At 41.9% G+C, this 27118-nt stretch overlaps 1 protein-coding gene across 1 annotated transcript in view; it reads left to right on the forward strand.

The window, feature by feature from the left end:
- Window positions 1-4459: 4459 nt before the first annotated feature.
- Window positions 4460-27118, forward strand: part of LOC124281657 (integrin beta-PS-like) — a 46961-nt gene continuing 24302 nt past the window's right edge. Inside the window, exons 1-2 of the mRNA XM_046717595.1 lie at window positions 4460-4606; window positions 26661-26736. Coding sequence (XP_046573551.1) covers window positions 26673-26736 — 64 coding nt within the window. The 5' untranslated portion in view covers window positions 4460-4606; window positions 26661-26672. The remainder of the gene's footprint in view (window positions 4607-26660; window positions 26737-27118) is intronic.

Here is a 27118-nt window from a genome sequence, read left to right on the forward strand (position 1 = left end):
TTCACGGGGGTTGGTCGAAGGGGAGGTGGAGCTAAAGCTTCTGAGCAGAATTCCAGTACAAATTAAGCCGCAGACATAAAGTGAATATTGGTGTTATTTGATCTCAGGTAACACACCTCCAATATAAGAACGCACATGTGCAACACTCAAGGCAAGACTTGATGCGGTTCGATCAGAAGCCTAGACACTAACACTTTATGTCTGCATATATATAAGTTTGATACAAGCAAACAAATCCTTTTAAATTGAAAAAGAACCCCGATGACAAGGGAGATTCAGAAAAAATCTAAACTTTCTTCATTTGAGGTTTTAACATTGCAGAAAGAACTTGGCAGGGGAGATTCTTTCCACGGACTGTGATGCAGACTACCAGCAGCCCAATGGCTATATGTCCCTGAGCTTTCGCATCTTTTCAATTGCTTTACAAGTTGTATTTCAGCAGTGGACAGTTTGATTTCAGACACAATTAAAATTATAATCAGCTGGGATAAAGCACCCCAGATCAACTGTGTGAAGGGATTGAGATCCTTGGTAAAGTATGGAGCCTAATGGACGACCTACTCGGACAACTCCTCTTCTTCACCATGTTCGTGACATTGATAAAGATGGTATTACTTAAAAACGCCACTGCTGCTTATATTTGAATTAGTTTGTATTGCTTTACAGGATTAGGTTCATAAATCCGAGTGGGCACCACGTGTTAACGACATGTCAAAGTCTCTATCTGCTTCCACCGGCACGAGCATAACGATCTGTCACAGGATGCTCTGCGCACGCGTTACCTGGAAATATCCGGCGACAAGGCCCAAGGACCGACCGTTAAATTCAATATTCAGCCCGTGCAGTGAACATATCACGTTTTACATCAAATGCGAATTATTCCTTTCAGCAGTTTCTGCTTTAAAAAAAGAAAGAGAAAACAATCTCAGACACGAAGAGAATATTAAATGGTCAAATTGTTACAAGGACGCGTGATATTAAATTATTAGTTTACATGCACCTTGATAATGAACCTCACGAGTGATGGTTTCTATAACCTGCTTACAACGGTTTCATTTGGCATATATAATATGTATAATCTACTTACGTTCAACGGGTTAGCATGTGATCAAATGGCGACATTCCATTGGACAAAGGCATCTCCCTCTGTTATGAATATGTACAGTGAAGTATATGATAATATATTCTGATTTATGTATGATTAAATTGGTAACATTATACCAACAAATAATATTTCAACATGATCTGATCCCTTGCTTCTCGTCGCCATATGTCAGTGCCAGCATCTAACGGATGTTCCCTTCATATTGAATACGTTCAACCGTCAGCATTGTAACCGATACTACTTTCAACGTACTACTATCTTCCCTCGACGGGCGGTAGGGTAGCCTAGTGGTTAAAGCGTTCGCTCGTCACGCTGAAGACCTGGGTTCGATTCCCCCCATTGTTAGTGTCCCCCGCGTTATATTGCTGGAATATTGCTAAAAGCGGCGTAAAACCATACTCACTCGCTCACTCACTTCCCTCGCTTGTCATATATACTTCACACAATATGTTGAAGAACACCCACAAATGGAAGGCTGTGTTTTGCAATTCCCACCAGCAGGTTTAAAATGCGCGTTTGCCCGTAGGTTTGTGGCAGCTAGACCTCATGTCGGGGCAGTAGATACAGAATCTATGTGGTCATTATGGCCTGCTCTATCTTTACGTGTCGAGTTCTTATTCACAGAAAACTGCATTGATTATTATTAGGTGTGTGCTGCTTCTAAAGTCTGTGGATTGTAAAAACAATCTGGCATATTCTTTTTTAATTTCAAACTGGCCACCGGCTATGGCAGTTTAAGCATTAGCCGTATAAAAAAAACGGATACACTTTCACTTTGAGGTGGACATGTAATGCTTTCAATAATTATTCTAGATATCCAAAGTGTAATTCGTAACTCCAGGTACCTTTTTCGTAAATCTGCATATACATAAAAGAGTAAACTATATTTATAACGAAATCGTTTTTGTTGTTGTCTTATTTTCTCTTCTTTTTTTGGGGGGGGTGGGGTGGGGGGGTGTGTGTGTTTTGTGTTTGTTTTTTGTCTTTTCTGTAGTGCATTTGTACAACGGGAGTTTGCCAATCAACAAGAAACATACCTGGCAGAATTACCTGAATAATAATACTGAATAATAATGTGCAAAATTTCCGAGAGTGCAGGTGCACTGATTCGGTACACATGTTTGAGAGTTTAATTTAGCGTCTCTATCGCCCCGTCTGTCTATCCGCCCACCCTTCCACCCACTCAACAACTCAAGTACTACCCCAACCACCCACTGATTCACTCACTCGATTCAACCCAACCATTCTTTCATCTAACGCAGCATATTCATAATATTCACCAGCCGTCGATGTTTATATGAGTGAGTGAGTGATTTTTGTTTTACGCCGCTTTTAGCAATATTCCAGCCATGTTGGTTGGTTGTTGTTTAACGCCGCACTCAGCAATATTCCGGCTATATGTAAATAATCGAGTCTGGACCAAACAATCAAGTGATCAATAGCATGAGCATCGATCTACGTAATGGGGATACGATGACATGTGTCAACCAAGTCAGCGAGCCTGACCACCCGATCCCGTTAGCTGCCTCTTACGACAATTGCAAGCATGGGTTACTGAAGATCAGTTCTAACCCGGATCTTCACGGGTCCCACAGCGGGGGACACCAGAAATAGTCTCCACACCCGGATCCGAACCCGGATCTTCGACGTGATGAGCGAACTCTATAACAACAAGGCTACCCCACTGTCCCCCATGTTTATATACTATCACCTATTATAATAATAATATTGTACTCAGTATGTAATCATATATGTGTATAAAACTGTTGTATATTTAACTTAATCATAACTCAAGGGGCTTTTATATATGTATTCTAAAATTCGGTTTAATTTTTATTTGATTAATTAGATTTAAAAACTTAAATTTTATTATTCTATAACTTGTATAATTGGGCGAGGCAATAATGTACAATCTGTCTGTGAATCAGGGCGTAAAACAACAAACAACAACAGCTATGTAGGAACAGCTATGTAGGAACAGTTATGTAGGGAGTGGTGACTGGACTCCCGTCTTCTGGCATTATTCACTGCAGGGTGAATTGTAACAGCACTGTCGTGGAGTTGCATTAAGGTCTCTGAACGCAAGGGGCTTTCAATGTACATTGTTGCTCATATCGCATTGTGTGAGTTGTTTTTGTCATGCACCTTTTAGGCTTTCACACCACCCACATGTCGTTCGTCTTAGCCCGTATGGCGACGCTTATATTGCCGCTGTGACAGAGCTGACCCTTGAATCATAAACTTTATACCCATGCCCCTCCTGAATTCTTCTACCTTGGGCGCGGGCATGGCTTCTTTCGAGTTGGACTAGGGACGCACAGCGTATTGTTTTACGGCCCCTTCACCTTCCATATCAAGAATCAACACAGTTTATGGTGTGCCGTTTGGATATTAAGTTACCTTGATTAGGATTTTGTCACTGGTGGGGAAGTTTAGCTGTCGGCTGAGATCTTTCACTTATTAAATGATAACAGACTTCACTGCGGACCTGTGGTCGCTTGAAATTGTCTTTAACGTTCAAGTGAGTCGCCTGAGTTCGTGAGTGAGCAGAGATCGAAGCCGCTGGACGTGTCCGCCACATGTGGGAGAAATGTTCAATATGTCTTTTTAGAAGACGTTTACCACTTGGGTGAGACTTAGTGCAAAATTTCTAATACAAACAAATAACTACATGTTAGATGAACAGGAGCTCTGAGATCATGTTCAGGACCGGAAATCTAGACTTGCTCATCTATAATTTTGCTGGCAGAAAGAGCTGGGTGGAAGGGAAATAACGTGGTTTTGGGACTATGAGACAGGCTAAAAGCAAGAATGTGGTGATGTCAAACCTAAGGATTGTAAATGGGATGAATCTGATATTTAAATCAACAACCAGCATATCCTCGCACGGCAAAGGGACGCAATTCCGCAAGCAAATAATCTGTCAGGAATGGGTTGTTTTCTTTAATAATCGCTGCGGTAGTAAACGTTATACATATCTACTTTGGTGAAACCCACAAGCAACGGCTGGTCATGACAACAACAAAAATGGCGGCGAATTATCGAGTCTACTAACAGCGTATCCTGCACGATAAAGGGACGCAACTTCTCAGAGGGAATGTCTTCGCTATTGTTGATTTAACATTGTCCAGCATTTACGCGCCACTGCCGTCGTACACTTGTGCTTAAGCCTAAGTAATGAGCCAGGTTTCATTGAAGCAGACAATAACAATATAAAATTGAGCGTTTCTTGGCTTGTAACATCTGTATTATCAACACCCCACGTCTGGTGACATATCGACCACGTTAAACAGAAACGCGAGTTTTACTCGAACTATGCACCGCGCACTACGTTACGCTCCATTTCCCGGAGCATTGAGAGCGAGGCGTCCTTCTATTCCGCGACCAACGCACATGTGTTTATACAAACCTATCACCAAAATCCTGGATTCTGATTGTCTTGTTGACATTTGTGTATAATTTGCTGTTGGATTTTACCGTTAACAGAGAGTGGCATACAAGGTAAGAACGCAATACACTGACTGGTGCACATCTCACTCAATGCCTGCTTCGTATTCCACAGGTGTTGCGAATATCTACCTGTACTCGGGCAGTCATATCACAGACACACACAGTAGGCTGGCCTTGTGGACAACCCAGGTAACTGGCCTGACTATGTGAGCGTGTGTCTCCTTACACCCGTCGCTCCATGCTAAAATATTGCCGATATGGGAATCATCATAATAATTCACCTGGTAAGCCGTCAAGGCGACTTAACGAATCTTAGGATGAACCACTGGTCGATATGCCCTCACATGCTTTAAATATGAATTGCTATAACGGCTTAAAGAGGACGTTGAAAACTACAGTAATTTGCAACACCTTCCGCGTTGGCAAAATATCGGCCTCAGTCATTGCTGATCTTATTCAGGTATTCACAATCCATGTGACCTACATTAGTTTCATCTGGTGTACATATGACTGGCGTATGATGTTTTATTAATCGTGTATCCGCATATGCGTGTGGTGATATACATTCACAGTCACAGTCACAGTCACAGTCACTGTCTGACTCACAGTGTCACGTGTACAGTCCCCGAAACATTTATTTCCCTAACGCTGGCCCTCGATGTTAATATGAAATACGTGAGGTTGTATAGTTTCTGAATATCTCATCTCACTGAGATTCCTCTTCATTTGAAATTTTGTTTCATTTTATCAAAATTATACACTTTCAGAGTACCAGTCTAATGCAAATAGTAAATATCTACCAGTCGTCCAGGTGAATTGTTATCTCAACATGTAGTATATTACTTTTCGCTTGTACCACCGCTGGGATCTTTTAAAATATAGTTAAGTTACATTGACTTAACGTTCGTCTATGACAGCCCACGCAAACGTGTGTTTACCCTAGAACACGTCTTGCAGGTTTGTGTCGACAGACATACATACTTGGTTTACCCCTGACCTTGCACCGTGTTCATATGCGTATATTAACTCAGACTGGGTACGACGTGCACCTTCTGTTGAACTGACGCTTGAATTGCGTCGTCGCATCCAGTACGTCTGCCCATACAACTGCGATATGAAATGTAGGGAGGACATTGCATATATGTTTCTGATGTTTCTGTTGATCTTTAAACTGTTCCAAGTTTTTCCTTCTTCCCGTCTTCTATCTCGTGACTTTAATATGCAATTGCTAAACTGGTGACACAGTTAACGCACGGTGTAGGAAAGACATTGCATATATTTGTCTTCTGCTTCATTCATTCCTTAAATTGTTCCAAGTTTATCCTTCTTCCTGTCTCCGATCTCGTGACTTTAATAGGGAGGTGTTAAACTGGTGACACAGTTAACGCACGGTTGCTCCGCCTCTGAGTTCGCGACACACGCACCTTAATATCATTGAGGCAAGTGTCACTCAGATTTGACGTGAATGAACTAGTATGATGAGACAGTTTATGGCCCTTGGGTTATAATTATTTCAGAAATGATGGAAGGATCTTTGCAGTTGTTATGCTAATTATCAGATGCTTTCAATGGAGTGAAAATTCGACATCGTTTCTTTTCATTATATGGACCACAAGTGTAGAGATACGGTTAATTGTGTCAAAAGGGTTAATGCTGAGGAAAGTGAAACTCTTTTTTCTTGTATTTAAACGTAAGACCCTTTGATTTTGTAATGCTGTGTGGATACGGGCAGTTTATGTTGTTGATAAATGAAAAGTCAATTAATTGCTCACGATCATCTCTCCAGGAGTTCGTAAAACCGCCACCTGGGCTCCGTTCCTCAAAGCGATCGTAGCGCTACGACAGTCGTAAGTCTATGTTAAAGCATGGGAGTTACGATCACCTTAGCGCTACGATCGTTTTGTGGAACGGGGCCCTGATTCAGCCACACTTCTTTTTTGAAAGTATGCCATAAGTAAACATTGTCACAGTCATCAAAACATCTGGTAGACAGTCACTCGATGACATTTCTTTAAATATTCATTACTCTAAGAATATGACATGCAAATATGGCCTCTTGTACGACGTCCCTTTGAAGATACAACAGGGACCAGATAATAGATATGGTCCCCATATAATAGATATGGTCTGTGGTTACAGAGAGGTTTAAACAATTTTGACTGTACTGTCAGTGGCATGCCAGCGAGAAGGCTAACATATCGGTATGTATGTGCAGCGAAGCGTGTCATTGGTTTGAAGAGGGATTTGTCAGAGCCGCTATTGTATGTCGTGTGTCAACAATCGGCTATTATATCACAGTCCGGTCAGTGCCCTCTCGGACCTGGTGTCGTAACCCGGTCGGTTATCAAGGAGATTACTTGGGCGCGTGTGGTATGTGGCATGTTCTCCGTGCACAGAGGAAACGGGCTACAGGGCACGTATGTGAACCGAAAGAAAAACAGAGAAGTTGTGTAGCCATTCTTGCGATAATAGCTGAAACGTTTTATCGTCATTTAGCACGTGGTATGCAAATGTGACCGCGCAACCTTTGACATGTAGGGGCTGAATGAAGGACACAGTGTATGGTGATTTGTGGGTGTGTCATTGACTGGTTCTAAACGCCTATCAGCCTATCGTGGGTTTTCAGCATCTTCTAACTTTTCAGACGTCATTCTCATTCAGTCTCTCAGACGACATCGTCATTTCAGAGTCTCTACCGTCAACGCCATTCAAAGTCTCTCTGAGGGCGTCATTCAGAGTCTCCCTGACGTCAGCGTCATTTCAGAGTCTATCTGACGTCAGCGTCATTCAGAGTCTCCCTGACGTCAGCGTCATTTCAGAGTCTATCTGACGTCAACGACATTCGGGGTCTCACAAACCTCAGCGTTATTCAGAGTCTCTCTGACGTCAGCGTCATTTGAGAGTCTCTCTGACATTAGCGTCATCTCACTCACCCAGACGTCCCCTCCTTGACTGATCACAAACCGTCGACCAGTTAGATGTGAGATTAACATGGGTGGCTGAGGTCTAGCTGCTATGTTTAGACAGCCAACGTTACACGTATCAGTAGATTGGCTTCGGGCGGCCGTCACGAAGGTATTGTATGCAGTAATCACCTTGCTTCTTTTACTACTGTACGACAAATATAGAAGGACATTGTCAGCAGTTGTAGTTACAACAAGATCACGTTATGTGTCCTCGTAGTCCAGTAAATAAGACAATCCAAGTAACCTGTCGTCAGTACTTAAGGCAAGGTATTCTCAATCAGTAATTAGGCATACCTGTCCATCAGTAGTTAAGATACGTTACCCGGGTAACCTGTCCATCAGTATCTTACTGGGATGATTGTACTAGTGCCAGTTGTCTGAATCTCACCGTCTCTGATAAAGCCGCAGGCGATCGATAATCCTCATTCCGTGTAGAACTGCAGGTAGGTTAGGTCAAAGTGGGGTCAACCAGATCGTATCACTCACCTTGTATCAGTGTCTCAATAGACACGCGTAAGTATACGTGGTTTATGTCATGTCCAGATCAACATCAGTAGCGTATACACTTACATGTTCAACATGGCAGTCAACGGCTTGTGGTTCTCCTTTAGTGTGTCATTAGTTATTGATACTGGACAGATCGAACGTTTTGTGTGTGGACGGGTTTTCAGTGTTGTGTACAACATGGATTTTATTAGAGTGGGAGACACACGCACACGACCATACAGGTAGCCATATAGACACAGTAATGAATCAGAGAAACCTCAGACAGACTAATGAATCAGGACATCCACACAGGTAAATATATAGACAGACTAATGTATCTGGATATCCACACGCGGGTAAATAAATAGACAGAATAATGAATCAGGACATCCACACAGGTAAATATATAGACTGACTAATGAATCAGGACATCCACACAGGTAAATATATAGACAGAGTAATGAATCAGGACATCCACACAGGTAAATATATAGACAGAATAATGAATCAGGACATCCACACAGGTAAATATATAGACACAGTAATGAATCAGGACATCCACACAGGTAAATATATAGACACGGGTAAATATATTAGACAGAATAATGAATCAGGACATCCACACAGGTAAATATATAGACAGAATAATGAATCAGGACATCCACACAGGTAAATATATAGACAGAATAATGAATCAGGACATCCACACACAGGTAAATATATAGACAGAATAATGAATCAGGACATCCACACAGGTAAATATATAGACAGACAGTAATGAATCAGGACATCCACACAGGTAAATATATAGACAGAATAATGAATCAGGACATCCACACAGGTAAATATATAGACTGACTAATGCATCAGGACATCCACACAGGTAAATATATAGACACAATAATGAATCAGGACATCCACACAGGTAAATATATAGACAACTAATCAATCAGGACATCCACACAGGTAAATATATAGACAGAATAATGAATCAGGACATCCACACAGGTAAATATATAGACAGACTAATCAATCAGGACATCCACACAGGTAAATATATAGACAGGATAATGAATCAGGACATCCACACAGGTAAATATATAGACACAGAAATGATTCAGGGCATCCACACAGGTAAATATATAGACACAGACATGATTCAGGGCATCCACACAGGTAAATATATAGACAGGATAATGAATCAGGACATCCACACAGGTAAATATATAGACACAGTAATGAATCAGGACATCCACACAGGTAAATATATAGACACGGGTAAATATAGACTATTTTTAGACAGAATAATGAATCAGGACATCCACACAGGTAAATATATAGACACGGGTAAATATATACTATTTTTAGACAGAATAATGAATCAGAACACCCACACACAGGTAAATATATAGACAGAATAATGAATCAGGACATCCACACAGGTAAATATATAGACACAGTAATGAATCAGGGCATCCACACAGGTAAATATATAGACAGAATAATGACTCAGAACATCCACACACAGGTAAATATATAGACAGAATAATGAATCAGGACATCCACCCAGGTAAATATATAGACACAGTAATGAATCAGGACATCCACACAGGTAAATATATAGACTAACTAATCAATCAGGACATCCACACAGGTAAATATATAGACACAGTAATGAATCAGGACATCCACACAGGTAAATATATAGACACAGTAATGAATCAGGACATCCACACAGGTAAATATATAGACAGAATAATGTATCAGGACATTCACACAGGTAAATATATAGACAGGATAATGAATCAGGACATCCACACAGGTAAATATATAGACAGGATAATGAATCAGGACATCCACACAGGTAAATATATAGACACAGAAATGATTCAGGGCATCCACACAGGTAAATATATAGACACAGACATGATTCAGGGCATCCACTCAGGTAAATATATAGACAGGATAATGAATCAGGACATCCACACAGGTAAATATATAGACACAGTAATGAATCAGGACATCCACACAGGTAAATATATAGACACGGGTAAATATAGACTATTTTTAGACAGAATAATGAATCAGAACACCCACACACAGGTAAATATATAGACAGAATAATGAATCAGGACATCCACACAGGTAAATATATAGACACAGTAATGAATCAGGGCATCCACACAGGTAAATATATAGACACAGTAATGAATCAGGGCATCCACACACGGGTAAATATCGACAAATTGAATCGGAAAAGCTAAACATACACACGTAAACAAACGTTGACGTGTAGACACAGTGTTGATACGTGAAATCCACACACAATTTCACATGCACACACATATAGACACACACACTCACACACACCTACACACACCGTAAGAATATCACAGACAATGCCACAAACAGTATAGAATAGAAGAATGTATTCACTCAGAGACACTCAGAGGCATTAATGCACTACATGTAATATATAAATGGAGACGTATTTATCCTATGCTCTGCAACTGCACCTATAAAGAATCGGACACGCACGCACGCACGCACACACGCACGCACGCACAGGCCGACACACTCAGAGGCATATATCCACAGTATTGCCGCGCCCTATTGTATGGGTGCTACTCGGTGATGTTTACTTTGGCTTCTCGGTATGTGATGAAGTTGACGTGGTCAGTGACGGCTAATTATGCATTCACGTTATCTTCCCTCGGGGTAATCCGGGACGACCCAGCCCTGGACGAGGATAGTAGAGTCGAGGGGATAAGAGCAGTGCAAATACAGCCCTTCCCGGTCAAGTGTCTGTAATCGCGACAGGTTAATAGCACTGGCCGCCCGTTAAAAGTATTTGCAGAACATTATAGCCAACGTGCCGATCCGAGGTTGTAGTGTTCTTTGGTTTTCTTTGTTGTTGTTGTTGTTGTTGTTGTTGTTGTTGTTGTTGTTGTTGTTTTTGTTTTGTTTTGTTTTAGGGGCTTGGGGGTGGATGGTCGTGCACTCCACCAGTATGTATAAGTACACAGACATAAATAGTTATTGCCACGTCTGTGGACTTTACCCAAAATTATGTATGCGTTAAAAGCCACGATCAAGCTGTAAAAGCCAGTAGTTCTGATCTAGTCTAAATTTGTTGATTCCTGTATAAAAACAGCTGAGAAGGAACGTTTCTGTTAACAAAATACAATTATTTGAAGAAATACTTTCACGGAAATGTGTTTAGAAATACCTTATTCCATCTATAGATCCAGTTCCAATGGTATACTGTATCATACTGTGTCGGGTCAATACCGTTATAGGAGGATAAAGATCAGTGTTCGCCATTGTCGGTTAATGAATTGCTGTACTTGTTACCGTAAAGCTGAAAGGTGTGGGATAGGATTCCAACCCACAATCTAATGGGAACATGTAATAGGTCACATGGTCCGTTAACTCTGAAACGTATGGGACAGGTATCGGGCATAGTTGGGGAGGGATTTTTAGATTTCGCCAGGAGACCTGTGAAGGGATGGGGTATTGGGGTCGCCATTGTCCATTTTTCTTTGGACCCTGGTAAAATATAAAAGGTCAAAATTTTAGTGATGTTTTTTTTCTGTTTCTTTCTCTTAAATATGCATATGGCATACTCGATCTTAATGAAATTTGTCAGACAAAAATCAAGGTAACATGTCTATGCATAAATTGAAGAAAACGCAACGCATTTACAACGAGGAACAAGTCCGAGTGAGTTTCCTTAAGGCACTTGACAGTCTCGTTAAGTTGATATTTCCGGGGGCAGTTCTCGAACAAGATGGCTTGGGCTAATCTTGTGTACACACTGTGACGTCATTGTGAGTAACGTGGTTACATTGTTGTGGCGTCACTCAGTCCATAGTGAGAATCCAGTGGACAAGATCATGATCCCCGGACACCCTCAGATCAAACAGGCCCGGCTATCATGTGGTCTGTGTAGGAGATACATGAGACCCACCACTGAGCCCAAGACCCGGCTTCACAAAGCGAATTTAGCACTAAGTTAAGACGACGGGCCCACAAAGCGATCTTATCGCTAAGCAAAGACCCGGGTCCACAACGTGAGCTTAGCACTAAGCAAAGACCCGGGTCCACAAAGTGAGCTTAGCACTAAGCAAAGACGACGGGACCACAAAGCGCTCTTAGCGCTAAGCTAAGACGAGTGTAGTAATATATTACAAACGCAAGTCCTAACCCAGACAGCAGTTTGTGAAACTGAACCCGTGGCACATATCACAGTGCTAAAAGCTGTCGTAACATTCGTAACTCTCCCACTTCCCTAAAGACTAGGGCAGTATTAGTGCACCAATCGCTTTGTGGAAATGGGCCCAGGCTCTGTATCTAAGCACGGGTTGCACTGTGTACGTATCTCATGTGCGTGACAAACAGCATCGAAGTACGGCTTTAACAGAAGCACTTAGCTCCAATATCATGCATTTCAATATCTGCTGGAACACCGGCTCCCCCGCCACCTCGATGCTGCTTCAGCCTCCATTGTGTGCAGCACTGGGGAGTCCGTGAAGTGACCGAGGGGGAACTGTGAGTGATATTGCCGTGTCCACTCGGTCACAATGATTTATTTCGGGACTTGGTATCAGTAATATATACCAGTCCCTGGTGTTTCACGGGCTTCATCGGATAATTGAGGTCAGAGGGCTCGTAGATAGACTAACACCTAGTCTCTGAATATATATAATTTTAATAGTAACAAATAAACCCATTTAAACTGAAAGGAGACCCAGTCAGATGGGAAATTCAGAACCTGAAGGAATCTAGACTTGCTTCATTTCGAGATTTAGCATTGCACGGAGGGCTAGGCAGTATGGAAAATAATGTGGTTCAGGGACTGTGAGAGAGACTTGGCCCATAGACATCATTGTGCAGTACAGGGTTATACATGAGGGCGCTTTTCACTTTTTCTCCTGTGAGAGTTCGTCTTTTGCGTATGTCGTTTTTCGCCCCGAACCACATTGTTTTCCCCACCTGTCTGGCCATAAAGTCCTAAAAGCCAAATTTCCCCAGGTTCAGGTTCTGAATCTCCCTGCTCACTGGGGCTCCTATTCAATTTTAAAGGAATTGTTTGTTTCTATCAAAATTATATACGTTCAAAGACTGGGCACTAGTCTACCGACCTCCCTGGAGAGACGTCACATTCCTCCTGTCTCCTGGGTCGTGTATATCTGTCTATTGTTCTCCCTTCCCCACGACACTGTACAGCACCATCCAATGAAGCTTCATCCGACACAATACGCTGGGACGTGATGGCGTACTTTCCAAACATATGGACATGACGTATCGCAAGAGCACATGGCATTGCTCCAATACACGACACATAATAACACATGGGTGTGGTACACATGACACATGGACACCTTGAATGTCATAACTCACAGACATGAAACCTTGAATGTCATAACTCACAGACATGAAACCTTGAATGTCATAACTCACAGACATGAAACCTTGGATGTCATAACTCACAGACATGAAACCTTGAATGTCATAACTCACAGACATGAAACCTTGAATGTCATAACTCACAGACCTTGAAACCTTGAATGTCATAACTCACAGACATGAAACCTTGAATGTCATAACTCAACTCACAACATGAAACCTTGAATGTCATAACTCACAGACATGAAACCTTGAATGTCATAACTCACAGAAACCCTTGGATGTCATAACTCACAGACATGAAACCTTGAATGTCATAACTCACAGACATGAAACCTTGAATGTCATAACTCACAGACATGAAACCTTGACATGATGCATAACTCACAGACACGAAACCTGAATGGCATAACTCACAGACGTGAAACCTGAAATGTCGTAACTCACAGACATGGCATAACTCACAGAAACCTGAAACTCATAACTCACAGACATGAAACCTTGAATGTCATAACTCACAGACATGAAACCTTGAATGTCATAACTCACAGACATGAAACCTTGAATGTCATAACTCACAGACATGAAACCTTGAATGTCATAACTCACAGACATGAAACCATAACTCACAGACACATGAAACCTGAATGTCATAACTCACAGACATGAAACCTTGAATGTCATTGAATGAATGTCATAACTCACAGACATGAAACCTTGAACTCACAGACATGAAACCTTGAATGTCATAACTCACAGACATGAAACCTTGAATGTCATAACTCACAGACATGAAACCTTGAATGTCATAACTCACAGACCTTGAATGTCATAACTCACAGACATGAAACCTTGAATGTCATAACTCACAGACATGAAACCTTGAATGTCATAACTCACAGACATGAAACCTTGAATGTCATAACTCACAGACATGAAACCTTGAATGTCATAACTCACAGACATGAAACCTTGAATGTCATAACTCACAGACATGAAACCTTGAATGTCATAACTCACAGACATGAAACCTTGAATGTCATAACTCACAGACATGAAACCTTGAATGTCATAACTCACAGACATGAAACCTTGAATGTCATAACTCACAGACATGAAACTTGAATGTCATAACTCACAGACATGAAACCTTGAATGTCATAACTCACAGACATGAAACCTTGAATGTCATAACTCACAGACATGAAACCTTGAATGTCATAACTCACAGACATGAAACCTTGAATGTCATAACTCACAGACATGAAACCTTGAATGTCATAACTCACAGACATGAAACCTTGAATGTCATAACTCACAGACATGAAACCTTGAATGTCATAACTCACAGACATGAAACCTTGAATGTCATAACTCACAGACATACAGATGAAACCTTGAATGTCATAACTCACAGACATGAAACCTTGAATGTCATAACTCACAGACATGAAACCTTGATGAATGTCATAACTCACAGACATGAAACCTTGAATGTCATAACTCACATGAAACCTTGAATGTCATAACTCACAGACAGAAACCTTGAATGTCATAACTCACAGACATGACCTTGAATGTCATAACTCACAGACATGAAACCTTGAATGTCATAACTCACAGACATGAAACCTTGAATGTCATAACTCACAGACATGAAACCTTGAATGTCATAACTCACAGACATGAAACCTTGAATGTCATAACTCACAGACATGAAATAACTCACAGACATGAAACCTTGAATGTCATAACTCACAGACATGAAACCTTGAGATGGATACCTCATAATGTCATAACTCACAGACAGAGGCCTTGAATGCATGAAACAGACATGAAACCTTGTATAACTCACAGACATAACTCACAGAAACCTTGAATGTCATAACTCACAGACATGAAACCTTGAATGTCATAACTCACAGACATGAAACCTTGAATGTCATGAAACCTGATAACTCACCAGATGGCATAACTCACAGACATTGCATGTCATCCCTTGAATGTCATAACTCACATAGACTGGCATCTAAATACTTGAATTGAGATCATAACTCACAGTCAACTCACAGAAACATTAATTTTGGGAACTCACAGACAGTGAAACCTCACCACAGACACTTTCATAACTTCCTTCACAGACATGAAACCTTGAATGTCGTAACATCTTGAATGATAACTCACAGCACGGAACTGTTTAGACGTCAGTCACTACTACCAGTTACGTTAGTATCAGCAGACCGACTACATGGTGCGAGACGTGGTGGTTTACTCAGGAGTACAGCCAACTGTCTGTGACCAGATACAGTATGTTCCTATTTACCATATATACCCATGCATGCTTGTCAGTGTCTGTTAGAGGCGGTGGGGTAGCCTAGTGGTTAAAGCGTTCGCTCGTCACGCCGAAGACCCGGGTTCGATTCCCACATGGGTACAGGGTGTGAAGTCCATGTCTGGTGTCCCCCGCTGTGATATTGCTGGAATATTGCTAAAAGCGGCGTAAAACCATACTTACTCACTTACTCACTCATTTGTCATTGTGGATATTGATGTTTCGCTACGAAAAGCGGCGTAAAACCATACTCACTCACTCACTCAGTGTATGTCATTTACCATTCTGGATATTGATGTTTCGCTACTAAAAACGGCTTAAAACCATACTCACTCACTCAGTTTATGTCATCTACTATTCTGGATACTGATGTTTCGCTACCCTTGCTGTAACGCCGCTCTCCGCATGTAGTGTTCAGGCATAAGACGGCGGTCTGTATATGATCGACTCTGACCAAACAAACCATGTCATGAGAAACGACCCGCGTTGTCAGGGTAAGATGACACACAATTACGAAGACTCAGACTCGAACATCCGATCCTTTAAATCGGCTCTCACGACCTGATCTTTTGCTGGCATGGCGACATTCTCTAACCCGAATGGAGCAAATGATCTGTCAGTGAGCCAGTAAACTACTTCCCCCTTCTACATACCACTTCTCTTACTGCTGTGACGGGAGGCCATGAACTGTTCAAATATTTCCCGTTGTAGGTCATGAACGGTTCGGGTGAACGTGTACTTTCCACTGGGATTTGTGATATCCGATGGTGTCTGGTACAAAGTCTGGTTTAAATAATGTTCTGAGAATAATTTGCAGTTGTTAAGGTGTTAAGTGAAGAATTGTCTCCCCTTTCCAAAGGACATGCTCGTGCCTCAAGGAATGTAGAAGACCTTTCTTCCCAGCAAGACAAAACTGAAATCTATTGTTTCGGGGTCTACAAAAATCTTCAGTTATCGGGTTTTATTTTTTTTTATTTGAATTCAACTAGCATTGTCAAGGTCATAATACCTGCCAACCTATTCTTATAACTTGACACATTTCTACACATTGTGACACTCTCAGTATTACATGTATCACGTAACAATTATCTGTAGCGGTTGAGTAGTAGCAGCAGCAGTAGAAGTCCTCTGGAATGTTTCGTTCACACGGCATTTTCTATATGACCTGCGAGAAACATTTTGTAACCTGTTATCTTGCAGCCTCACTAAACGTCGACCAGAGTCACGTCGCCCGCGAGCAATTAAGACTCTCTTTAATGTTTTTAGTTGTTCAACTCCGCAGTTGATAGTTCATCTGGCCACACCCTGATTGTTTCCGAGACGCAAGCTCAAAGGCAATAAGAGTGAATCCAAACAACCCTAAAGGTCTCTTGTAATTCCTCCATCAACACCTGGTTAACGTCCGGACGAGTACCGGTCACAGGTGTGGGTTGTTGTGATAACCGGAACAGACCAGACCACATGCAACTCGTGGTATTTAACTTATGGCTTGAGATTCACACTTTTCTGCTTATTGTCACTCTCTTGAACCGAAGATCAGGAAGAAAAATGAAACCACGTGTCTGTGGTGAAGACTATGGTTATCACGCAAATTTTCTGTTCAGATTGGTAAGCCAACAATACCGTTAGCCGGTACCATACTTGGCGTGTGATACACGTGTTTAATGTGCGATATGTGTGGAAAACTATTGTGTTTCAAATAGTAAAGTGCTGTCAGAACCTGTCCTGTTGGGGGTAAGAATAGGTAACATTAACAGAATGTGAATCATTAATATATAGCAAACTTTCAATTACCGGTAGAATTAAGTTTAAATACCAACATACTAGATGCATCTGCAGGCCAAATAATGAACATTATATGTATCACATTACAGTGTATAACATTATATGTATCACATTACAGTGTATAACATTATATGTATCACATTACAGTGTATAACATTATATGTATTAACTGAAAACACTAAATCCCCTTTTGACAACGGTACCATTCCCGGACGTAATGAAAACTTTCGCTGTAATTGACTAATTAGTGGCCTGTCTGAATCTGAGGCACTATCTCTTAATTAGGGTACTATCTGAATGATGTAGAAAGGAGTACTAACAGTTACTGACAACGACCATAGACCCTTGTTCCCCGAGATTTTCTTGTTTGGTTCCTGGGGCCGGGGGGGGTGGGTGGGGTTTGGGAGGATATAGCCTTGTGGTTAAAACCCCGCCTCCACCCTCATCACTCCCAGTAGGGGCGGTGGGGTAGCCTAGTGGTTAAAGCGTTCGATCGTCACGCCGAAGATCCGGGTTTGATTCCCCACATGGGTACAGTGTTTGACGCCCATTTCTGGTGTCCCCCGCCGTGATATTGCTGGAATACTGCTTAAAGCGGCGTAAAACCATACTCACTCACTCAGTCCCAGTAGTCCATGAACCAGAGCTTTTATGTTTGAGTACCAAATCGAGAGACGGATTTCCATTATGATTTCCAAATAGCCTGATCATGTCCATACAGTCCCTACTCACCCTCTGCATCTCAGTTCTCCACTCCCTCCTCCCTCTCCCCCTCCTCCCAATAACCTGCGACGTGTTAAGGCGACAGTTCAGCATCCCACACGAGATAATGGGACGCACTGCCTGTTTATTTATTGTCGTGCAAGGAGTTTAGAAGGCTGTCTGTGACCAATTTACAGTGTGGCTGTAATTGTGTCGGTGTGTGCATTTCGTCCGTTTCACATGGGCGTGGGATAATGCGTATTACTTGTTTGAGATGAATCACAGCATCTGATAAAAATTACCTTGTGTTTAAGTTTATTCTGGGAATTGTATGATGCATACGATTGTTCTGTCGACCTTTCGATTCCTTAACGTTAGGTCGTGAAATGTAAGAAAATGTTTCTAATAATTATCGGGGTAATTTGAAGCATGGAGAGTGAAAGACATTTTGGGCAACCAGTCTTTGTCGGGTGTCGATTTCAGTTTCACAATTTTAAATTTTCATACTATACTCTGCCTGCCCCGTCCCATATATCTCGATCAACATTTTGAGAGCAGCTACAAGTTTCACTAGTTCACGTGACGATCTTATTAAACAAAACCAGCAACAGTAGCTGTCCTTATTTCAAAGCTGCTTCTTACCAAGCTTACCAGCTTCTGTAGACCATAAAGGACCAACACAAACTCGACCGTCTTGTTCCACGACCTTACTCAAGAGGTCTGACGATTTGACATTATGCATTACCGTTACTCCATCAATAACAGAGGCATTATATAATAAACGGAATTAGCCGGTTGGATCCGAATGTGTTTAGTGAAGGTTGATACTGTCCGGATTTTATGCAAGCGTATCTTCCCGTGCCTAAAGTTTATAATGTTGTCAAATACGGTTGGAGACGAGTTTCTCGCTAACTGATAAAAAAGTGAAAAAACTGCATGGCGATCTGATAATTTGAAGATAAAATCTACTTTAATTATAGGCGTAAAGCAGAGCACATGGCCAGCGGCACAAAACAAACAATTAAACAGAGGAAACCGAAGCATGTGCGTAATGAGTGTACGTAGACGGGTGGATGATGGTCTACGGCTTGACCCTCGGCTGGTGTTTCTACAACGGATCCCGCTTGCGCTGAAATCTTCTCGTAACTTACATACTTAAAACAAGCTAAGGGGTGGTTGGGTAGCCCAGTAACCAAAGCGCTCGCCCGTCACGCCGAAGACCCTGGTTCGATTCCTGACATGCCTGGGTCCACGATTGAGGCCCGTTTCTGGTGTTCCCCATGATATTGATGGAATACTGTTTAAGGGGGTGTATAAAAAACCCTCAAAATGAGACCAGAGGCGGTAGGGTAGCCTAGCTCGTCAAGCCCAGTTATGGTGTCCCGCGCCGTGATAGTGATAAAAGCGGCGTAAAACTAAACTCACTCACTCAGAATGAGATTGATACCATATCACCGATACCGAGAACCCTTTTGTTGGAATGCAGGACTCCGTGCAGCCTAATCCCGGATACTGGTGGAAGTCCCTTATATCAGCTGATATCCTGACAACGCACAACACAACGCTAAATCCGGAACCTCTGCCGTCCAGCAGGCAAGAAGCACGTTTGGAGCTTTGGAGTTTGGTTTGCTGAGGACTTCAATTAGTAATAGTGATGAGATCTGTTTAAAAGCACGTGCACTGCTGCCCCGGTCAGAGACTTGGCTGTACAGTCGTAGGAGGAATCGCTATTCGCTGTGCGGAGTTGCGGCGTCCGGAATTTTATAATGCTGGATCGAATCGCGCGGAATCACCTGTATTTTGATTTTTTGGGTTTGGCAGCAACATACACGTGTACGTGAGACGTGAGTTTCACCAAAATAGTTAACGTCGTAGACATGCCAGGGGTGGAAATAACCCATTGCCCGACGCCCGAGTCCAGTGTTTTTTTCTGTCGGGCATGCAAATTTGTATATCACGCTGTACCGGTGTCCAGTTGACTTTCCAATGTTCATCGTGTTGCTTAGGAAACATTATCAGGGCAAGTGATTTTACATGTGCCACTGTACCGGAGTACACAAGCAATTTTAAAGTTATTTCCACCCCTGCATGCATTGACTTCGGGGTTTTCTCCCACATCAAGCTGACACATAGACATGACCGACTATTCAGGTGTTGTTAAATTGTTCTAAACCTTCTCGTCTACGAATGAGAGTAAGTGGGGGTGGTTAGGGTGACCGACTTCAATTTGATGCATTTTGTCGTATCACAATTATGTAGAACTATTCTCATGACGTCAATCACCTGATTGTCTGGTCCAGACTCGATAACCCCCAGACAGTCGTCATAATACTGGAATATTGTTGAATGCTGAATGCATGTGTGGTTTCCAGGTAAGCCCCTTGTTAAACCAGAAACCCAGAAAAGAGAATATATCCACAATCTCCGAATCTATAAATGGCATTCCGATTTACTCTGATGGATCTAAATGAGTCATGGTGGTGCCGACGATATCTTAATTATTAATGAAACAAGATGCATTGCCTTGCGTTCAGACAGTGGGTGAGTGCGTGGGCTTAGTTTTATCAATATTCCAGCAATATCACGGCGGGGGACACCAGAAATGGGCTTCACATATTATACCCATGTGGGGAATGGAAACCGGGTCTTCGGCGTAACGAGGCTACCCTACCTCCCCTCTGGGAAGGAGAATCGAACTTATTACATATTTGTTTCAACCCACGTGTTACCGTTCAAGGTTCAGTTAATGTTCCATGACAGAAACCACCTTGGTGGTCTAGTGGATAGAGTGTCTGCCCGGAGAAAGGGAGGTCTTGATTCAATCCCTGGCAGGGCCATACCAAACACGTTCCAAAAGTCAGGCTCGGCTACTTTGTCAGAGTAGGGTATTCTTGTTACACTGCGGCATGGTCTGACTGGGGAAGCATTGTAACAGCTTGTCAAACAAAACATGTGAGTGGGTGAGTGAGTGAGCGAGTATGGTTTTACGCCGCTTTTAGCAATATCACGGCGGGGGACACCAGAAATGTGGGAAGTCAGAACAAGTACTACCAGTATAACATTCCCATGTACCCATTTCGCTATATAAGTGCATAAACCCACAACATCCTATTTCACCTGACCTTTATTTCCCCAACACAACAACCGCCTCCGTGGTGTAGTGGTTAGAGCGTCCGCCCGGAGAGCGGAAGGTCGCGGGTTCGATCCCCGACCGCGTCATACCAAAAGACGTTAAAATATGGTACTTGTTGGTCCCTGCCTGGCGCTCGGCATTGATGGGTACAACAAGGACTGGTCGGCTCGGAGTCAGTATAATGTGTCTTCACTACGGCATGGTATCTCAGTGGGCTAGCACTATAAAACCAGCTTTAGTCTGGGCTAGTACAAGCAGCCTCACATACACATACACACGCATGCACGTCGTCATATGAGCGAAATACTCTCAAGCACGACGTAAAACCCAATTTCACCTCACCTCACCCAACACAACATCTTCACACTCTCTTAGAACCCCAAAACATGTCCTACTTCTTTTGTATCTTAGACAAAATGTTCTTCCATGCAAAACAAATACCTAAAAACGCTATGTTTTGCCTAATTGAATAAGTACTAACATGCCCCATGACGTGGCTCGTCTATCATGCTATTAGCCACTGGTTTGTCTCCCTAAGTTACAAATCGCTGTGAAATATTTGGAATAATACTGGCATGACGTAAGCAAAAATCCCTCAGATATATTTCTCACCATGATCCAAAGAATGATAAACAGTGATTCGATAGCTGGTGTGGAAAACACTTGAAATAATTCCGATGGTCACCAGTCAACATGGTTTATTCATTACATGTCTGACAGGGGCCGTGACCAAGTCTATGCCTGCTTATATACATCGTATATATATGTATCGGATGTCGACAAAACACGAACGACGGAGATATATTCACCAAAATGCTTCATCCATCGATTGTTGCATGAATGTAAAGAATATTAATTTTGTAACAATGCCATAGGCCAAGTATACATCATTCATATCACGAATGTGTATCGTGCAACAAATGGTAAGTAAAACACAGAAATAAGTCAGCAATTCTGAGAAAAGTCGTCTTCTGTAAAATATTCATTCGATGTTATTAATACGCCTGATTACCAAACATATAGCCACATTTAAGGCAGACCGGCATTCGAACCCTCAACCACAGGATTCCGACAGGCCTGAGGGAATTCATTCTGCACATCGAATTGCTGCTGTTTAGACGACACCTGGTGACATCACTGGCTTTCAGTTATCCGTCCCGAGACCTTGAACCACTATCTTGCCTTTGACGTTCAATGGAATATGTTTCAGATGATAATCTAGATTGGTTAGTTTCTGGCGTTGACATTGTATGTGCAGTTACAACACTGCGCGTTAGCTTAATGTGAGCGGAGGTTCAAACAAATAAACAGTTTAAATTATATCTATGACTAGCTTTATAAAATATACATTAAGGTTACAAAAACATGATTTAGAAAATGACCAGGTACAAATTTTTGCTTTGCCAGAACCAACTTCATAGCAACACTGGCACATTAAGATGTTAGGACTGTTAACCCATGGCAAGACTGCCTCATTGACACGCTGTACACATCTGAACTTTATATGAAGAATACTTCAAAGCACTTGCCCCATCCGCGAAGAACCGGTTCAGAATTCAGTAACCCATGCTTGTCGTAAGAGGCGACTAACGGGATCGGGTGGTCAGACTCGCTGTCATGGCAGACACATGTCACTGTATCCCATATGTGAAGATCAATGCTCATGCTGTTGATCACTGGATTGTCTGGTCCAGGCTCGATTATTTACATACCGCCGCCATGTAGCTGGAATATTGCTGAGTACGACGTTGAATAACAAACCAACCAACCGTTTAAGGAGATGGGATGGATTCCACTCTCATTTGTGAAACCCAAAGGTTGGCGATGACCAAGGATCATTATAAGAGCGAAACTGATCCTCGATCACCGGATCCTGTCATGACTAAGGGACATGACTCTGTAATGGAATTGCAGCGCCCCAGGACGCTGGTCAACCAGTACCCATTGAAACTGGTGCATGTAGTGAAGGTGTGTGCAGCGAATAATGTTAATACAACCGCGTGTGCCCGTGGGTAATACGGGCACATGTGCATATTCCCGAAATAAAGCAACTTCAATAACAATCAGTTATGTGTGTTTTCTATGTCGTTCTCTGTACTTCATACTGGGAATTGCATATTGATTAAACATGAAGCTGACACATTTGTCTCTATCAATCTAGATAATTGGCACTGGAATTGGTCACTGCTTGACGTCATGTGACGGATCTGTTTCTTTCTGTAGACACGGCATGGGAAGTAACCGCACGTCACGCTTGTAACACGCCATGTACATAACAAAGCGACGTATTGTGTTGTATCCGGGGAGGAGATCGGAATAGCCGGAGGATATCTATCACGATAGCAACATGTACATAACCAGTGCATTGACAGGAAGGAGAGGGGAATAGTCTGGAGAAACAATTCAACGCTTATTAAATGGCAAGTGTATACGTATGGAAGCATATCACCCTCTGAAAAAATGGTCTTCTGTGCTAATGATAGTAGTTTACCTTTTCTATTTTAAGAAAAGCCTTTAATCTAAGTAAAGATTATCAATAAATTATTTCAAAGAGCATAATTTGGTGGTATTAGCTGATGGTGTTGACTGATGTAATAAATCGTGATCGCCATTTCATCTGTACACACCAAGTACATTGTCTGGGGAGGAGACAGGAATAGCCTGTGAAAATGTTTCAACTCTTCCAAAGGGCAGCTGTATGGAAGCGCGTTAGGACCACGTTCTGAAAAAGAAAATAGTATCTGCACGGATGATATTTCTTTTGTTTTGTGGCATTAATTAGCTTCCATACCACTGAAGCTGTTGCTACACAGTTGCTTCATCTTTCTATTTCATCAGCTTTCTGTTTTAAAAGGAGACAAAATCAATCGACATATTGACATTACGTGCATAGATTACAACGTTGAAACGTAGCACGCGATGGTCATGTTACCTTGACACAAGGTCACGGCATATTAAACGGGAGATCGGCCCTCTGTATCTTCTATCTTCTATCCCCAGTCGCCATAAATATATTTATGATTTATTTCATTTCCACATCTTGAACATTGTGAAATCAATAACTGTCAGACGAAAGGTTATATCATGAATTACAGTTTAAGATTTGACAAATCAATATTATTAAAATGGGAATTATTGATATGAAATGCAGTATAAATGCACCAGCGTCTCCCTGTGAAGTCAGACGGACAGTGGGACATTCGTTCTCGGCGTCGTCAGTTACAACAAAACAAAGCTGTCGTTGTTCATGATGCAATATGGCACACTGGCGACACCTTGCATCGACACCTGATACACAGATACAAATACATTTACCACAGTGACTCATACTGGCTCATTTTTCAAAACAGATAACATTTAGCTCGATTATGATAATCGAGACGGTTTAAAACGGTTAATATGAACTTGGTGGGTATAAGCTGTGCGCTTTGCAAGTACAAAAATGTCATTTTTTTCAAAACTCGTGTTGTGATGGAGATAGTGACGTGGGCAGTGTGTGCTTGTTTGCAGAATCTCCGATCAACCAGGTAACATCCCTCGAACAACTGGTCCCCTAAAACGTAAAACGTACAATTAATTGTGACTGTGGTGGCTCCTACAGTGATAGACTAACGCTTATCCTCTGAATATATATTATTTTGGTAGAAACAAGTAATTCCTTTTAAATTGAAAAGAAGCCAGGGTGGTGGGAGATTCACAGTGTGGTTCAGGGACTGTTAGACAGTCCAGTACAGGGGGCAAACTCCCGGCCGAGTAGTTACCGTCAGCGAAGAACAGCAAGCTTCGACAGCCAGATGAGGAAGAAAATTAGCCCTCTCAACCACTAGTAAAAATACCTGTGAAGATCAGGTTTACAATTAGTCTTCAATAACATTAACGTTTCGTAAGAGGCGATCGACGGGATAAGGTGGTCAAGCCTGGTGAATTTAGTGATGAATGTCATCGTATACCAATTGGCGATTTTACACTCATGTCTTTGAAGAAAAACGACGATGTCCGGATAGATCCCATTTTGATGTCGGCTGGTATTTGAAACAAACAGTGGAGATCCGGGTTGAAATTGGTCTTCAGTAACCCATGCTTGTAAGAGGCGACTAACGGGGTCGGGTGGTAAGGCTCGCTGAAATTGTTGACACAGGTCATCATATCCCAATTGCGTAGATCCATGCTTATAGGGTCAACCACAGGATTGTTTGGACCAGACTCCATTATTTACAGACACCAGCACAAATTCCCTTTGCATCAAATTCAGTTTGAAAAAGTCCATAGTTTCTTAAGCACAAAGGAGTACTCCACCGAAACAACCAAACCCTACATAGAAGTCCGAGGTCGAGGTCGAGGTAGAGGTCATTACGTTCCCTCTGCCCTCGTTGTTAATTGATAATCACTGTCCAACCAGCTCACTTCAAGTGTTCAGTTCTTACTGTCACATCTGGCTTCACAACCTGTGTGATATTTGTTATTCATACAGTACTGGCTTCCACAATCTGGCTTCCACAAGCTATCTATTGTGCTACTTATTATCCAATGCCTGTTCTTGTTATTGTTAATTTGCTGCTTATCACAACATATCATGTATATATAACTGTCATCAGTTGGTTGCCGACATTCCTGCCTGACAGGGTGGAAGAATCCACAGTGCAATAATCTAGAAGCTGTTGATGTCCATACAGCTGTACGTTTTCATATATCTCAAAAAACTTCTAGGATGTCAATCAAACAATTGTTACTAGTACTGCTACTGCTGTTGCTGTTGCTGCAATATCCACCACCACGACACCGTCTACATCTACGTCTACTGCCACTACGTCTACTACTTTACTTCTGCTACTACTACTGCTGCTGCTACTACACCTACTACTTATACTACAACACTACTACGTCTACTGCAACTACTTCTACTTCTACTTCTACGTCTACATCTACGTCTACATCTACGTCTACTGCCACTACGTCTACTACTTTACTTCTTCTGCTACTACTACTACTACTGCTGCTGCTACTACACCTACTACTTATACTACCACACTACTACGACGGCAGTGGGGTATCCTAGTGGTTAAAGCGTTCACTCGTCACGCCGAAGACCCTGGTTCGATTCCCCACATGGGTACAGTGCGTGAAGCCCATTTCTGGTGTCCCCTGCCGTGATGTTGCTGGAATATTGCTAAAAGCGGCGTAAAACCATACTCACTCACTCACTCACTCACTCACTACCACCACTGCACCTGTTGTTTCCAATGCCTAAGATAATAGATAATGCAAATTATCATTTTACATTTTGTTTTGCAGAATCAACCCAGGATGTGGCCCTGTCTTTTAATGGCGCTGCTAACGCTCCTACTTCAGCCGGCATCTCCACAAACAGGTACGTCGCTCCCCGTCACCGATTCTGCAGCGTTATCATAGACTGCCCAAAATAATGTCTTCCTCAGAAACTAATTTTAAAAAATGACCAGCTCAGATCCTCATAAACCCTACAACTACATCAAAACCGGATATGTTTCACGTTCCATTTCCAACATTGTCGATCTCGGTTAAATAATGATTAACCCGAAACAGAAGACAATATAAATATATAAATAAAAATTAAGTCCAGTCTGTATCTGAAAATATATTTTGAGTTATCGCCTGAAGAGGAAAAAATCGTTTCACAAATAAGTGCATAAGTATGAAATGTAATGAAATGACTAATGCTGCTACTTGTAATAAAAAAAATTCAGTAACCATTTCTCGAGTATTTTCTCGTC

The sequence above is a fragment of the Haliotis rubra genome, unplaced genomic scaffold (assembly GCF_003918875.1).
Source record: "Haliotis rubra isolate DU_JTF1 unplaced genomic scaffold, ASM391887v1 Scf287, whole genome shotgun sequence".
Taxonomy (NCBI): Eukaryota; Metazoa; Mollusca; class Gastropoda; order Lepetellida; family Haliotidae; genus Haliotis; species Haliotis rubra.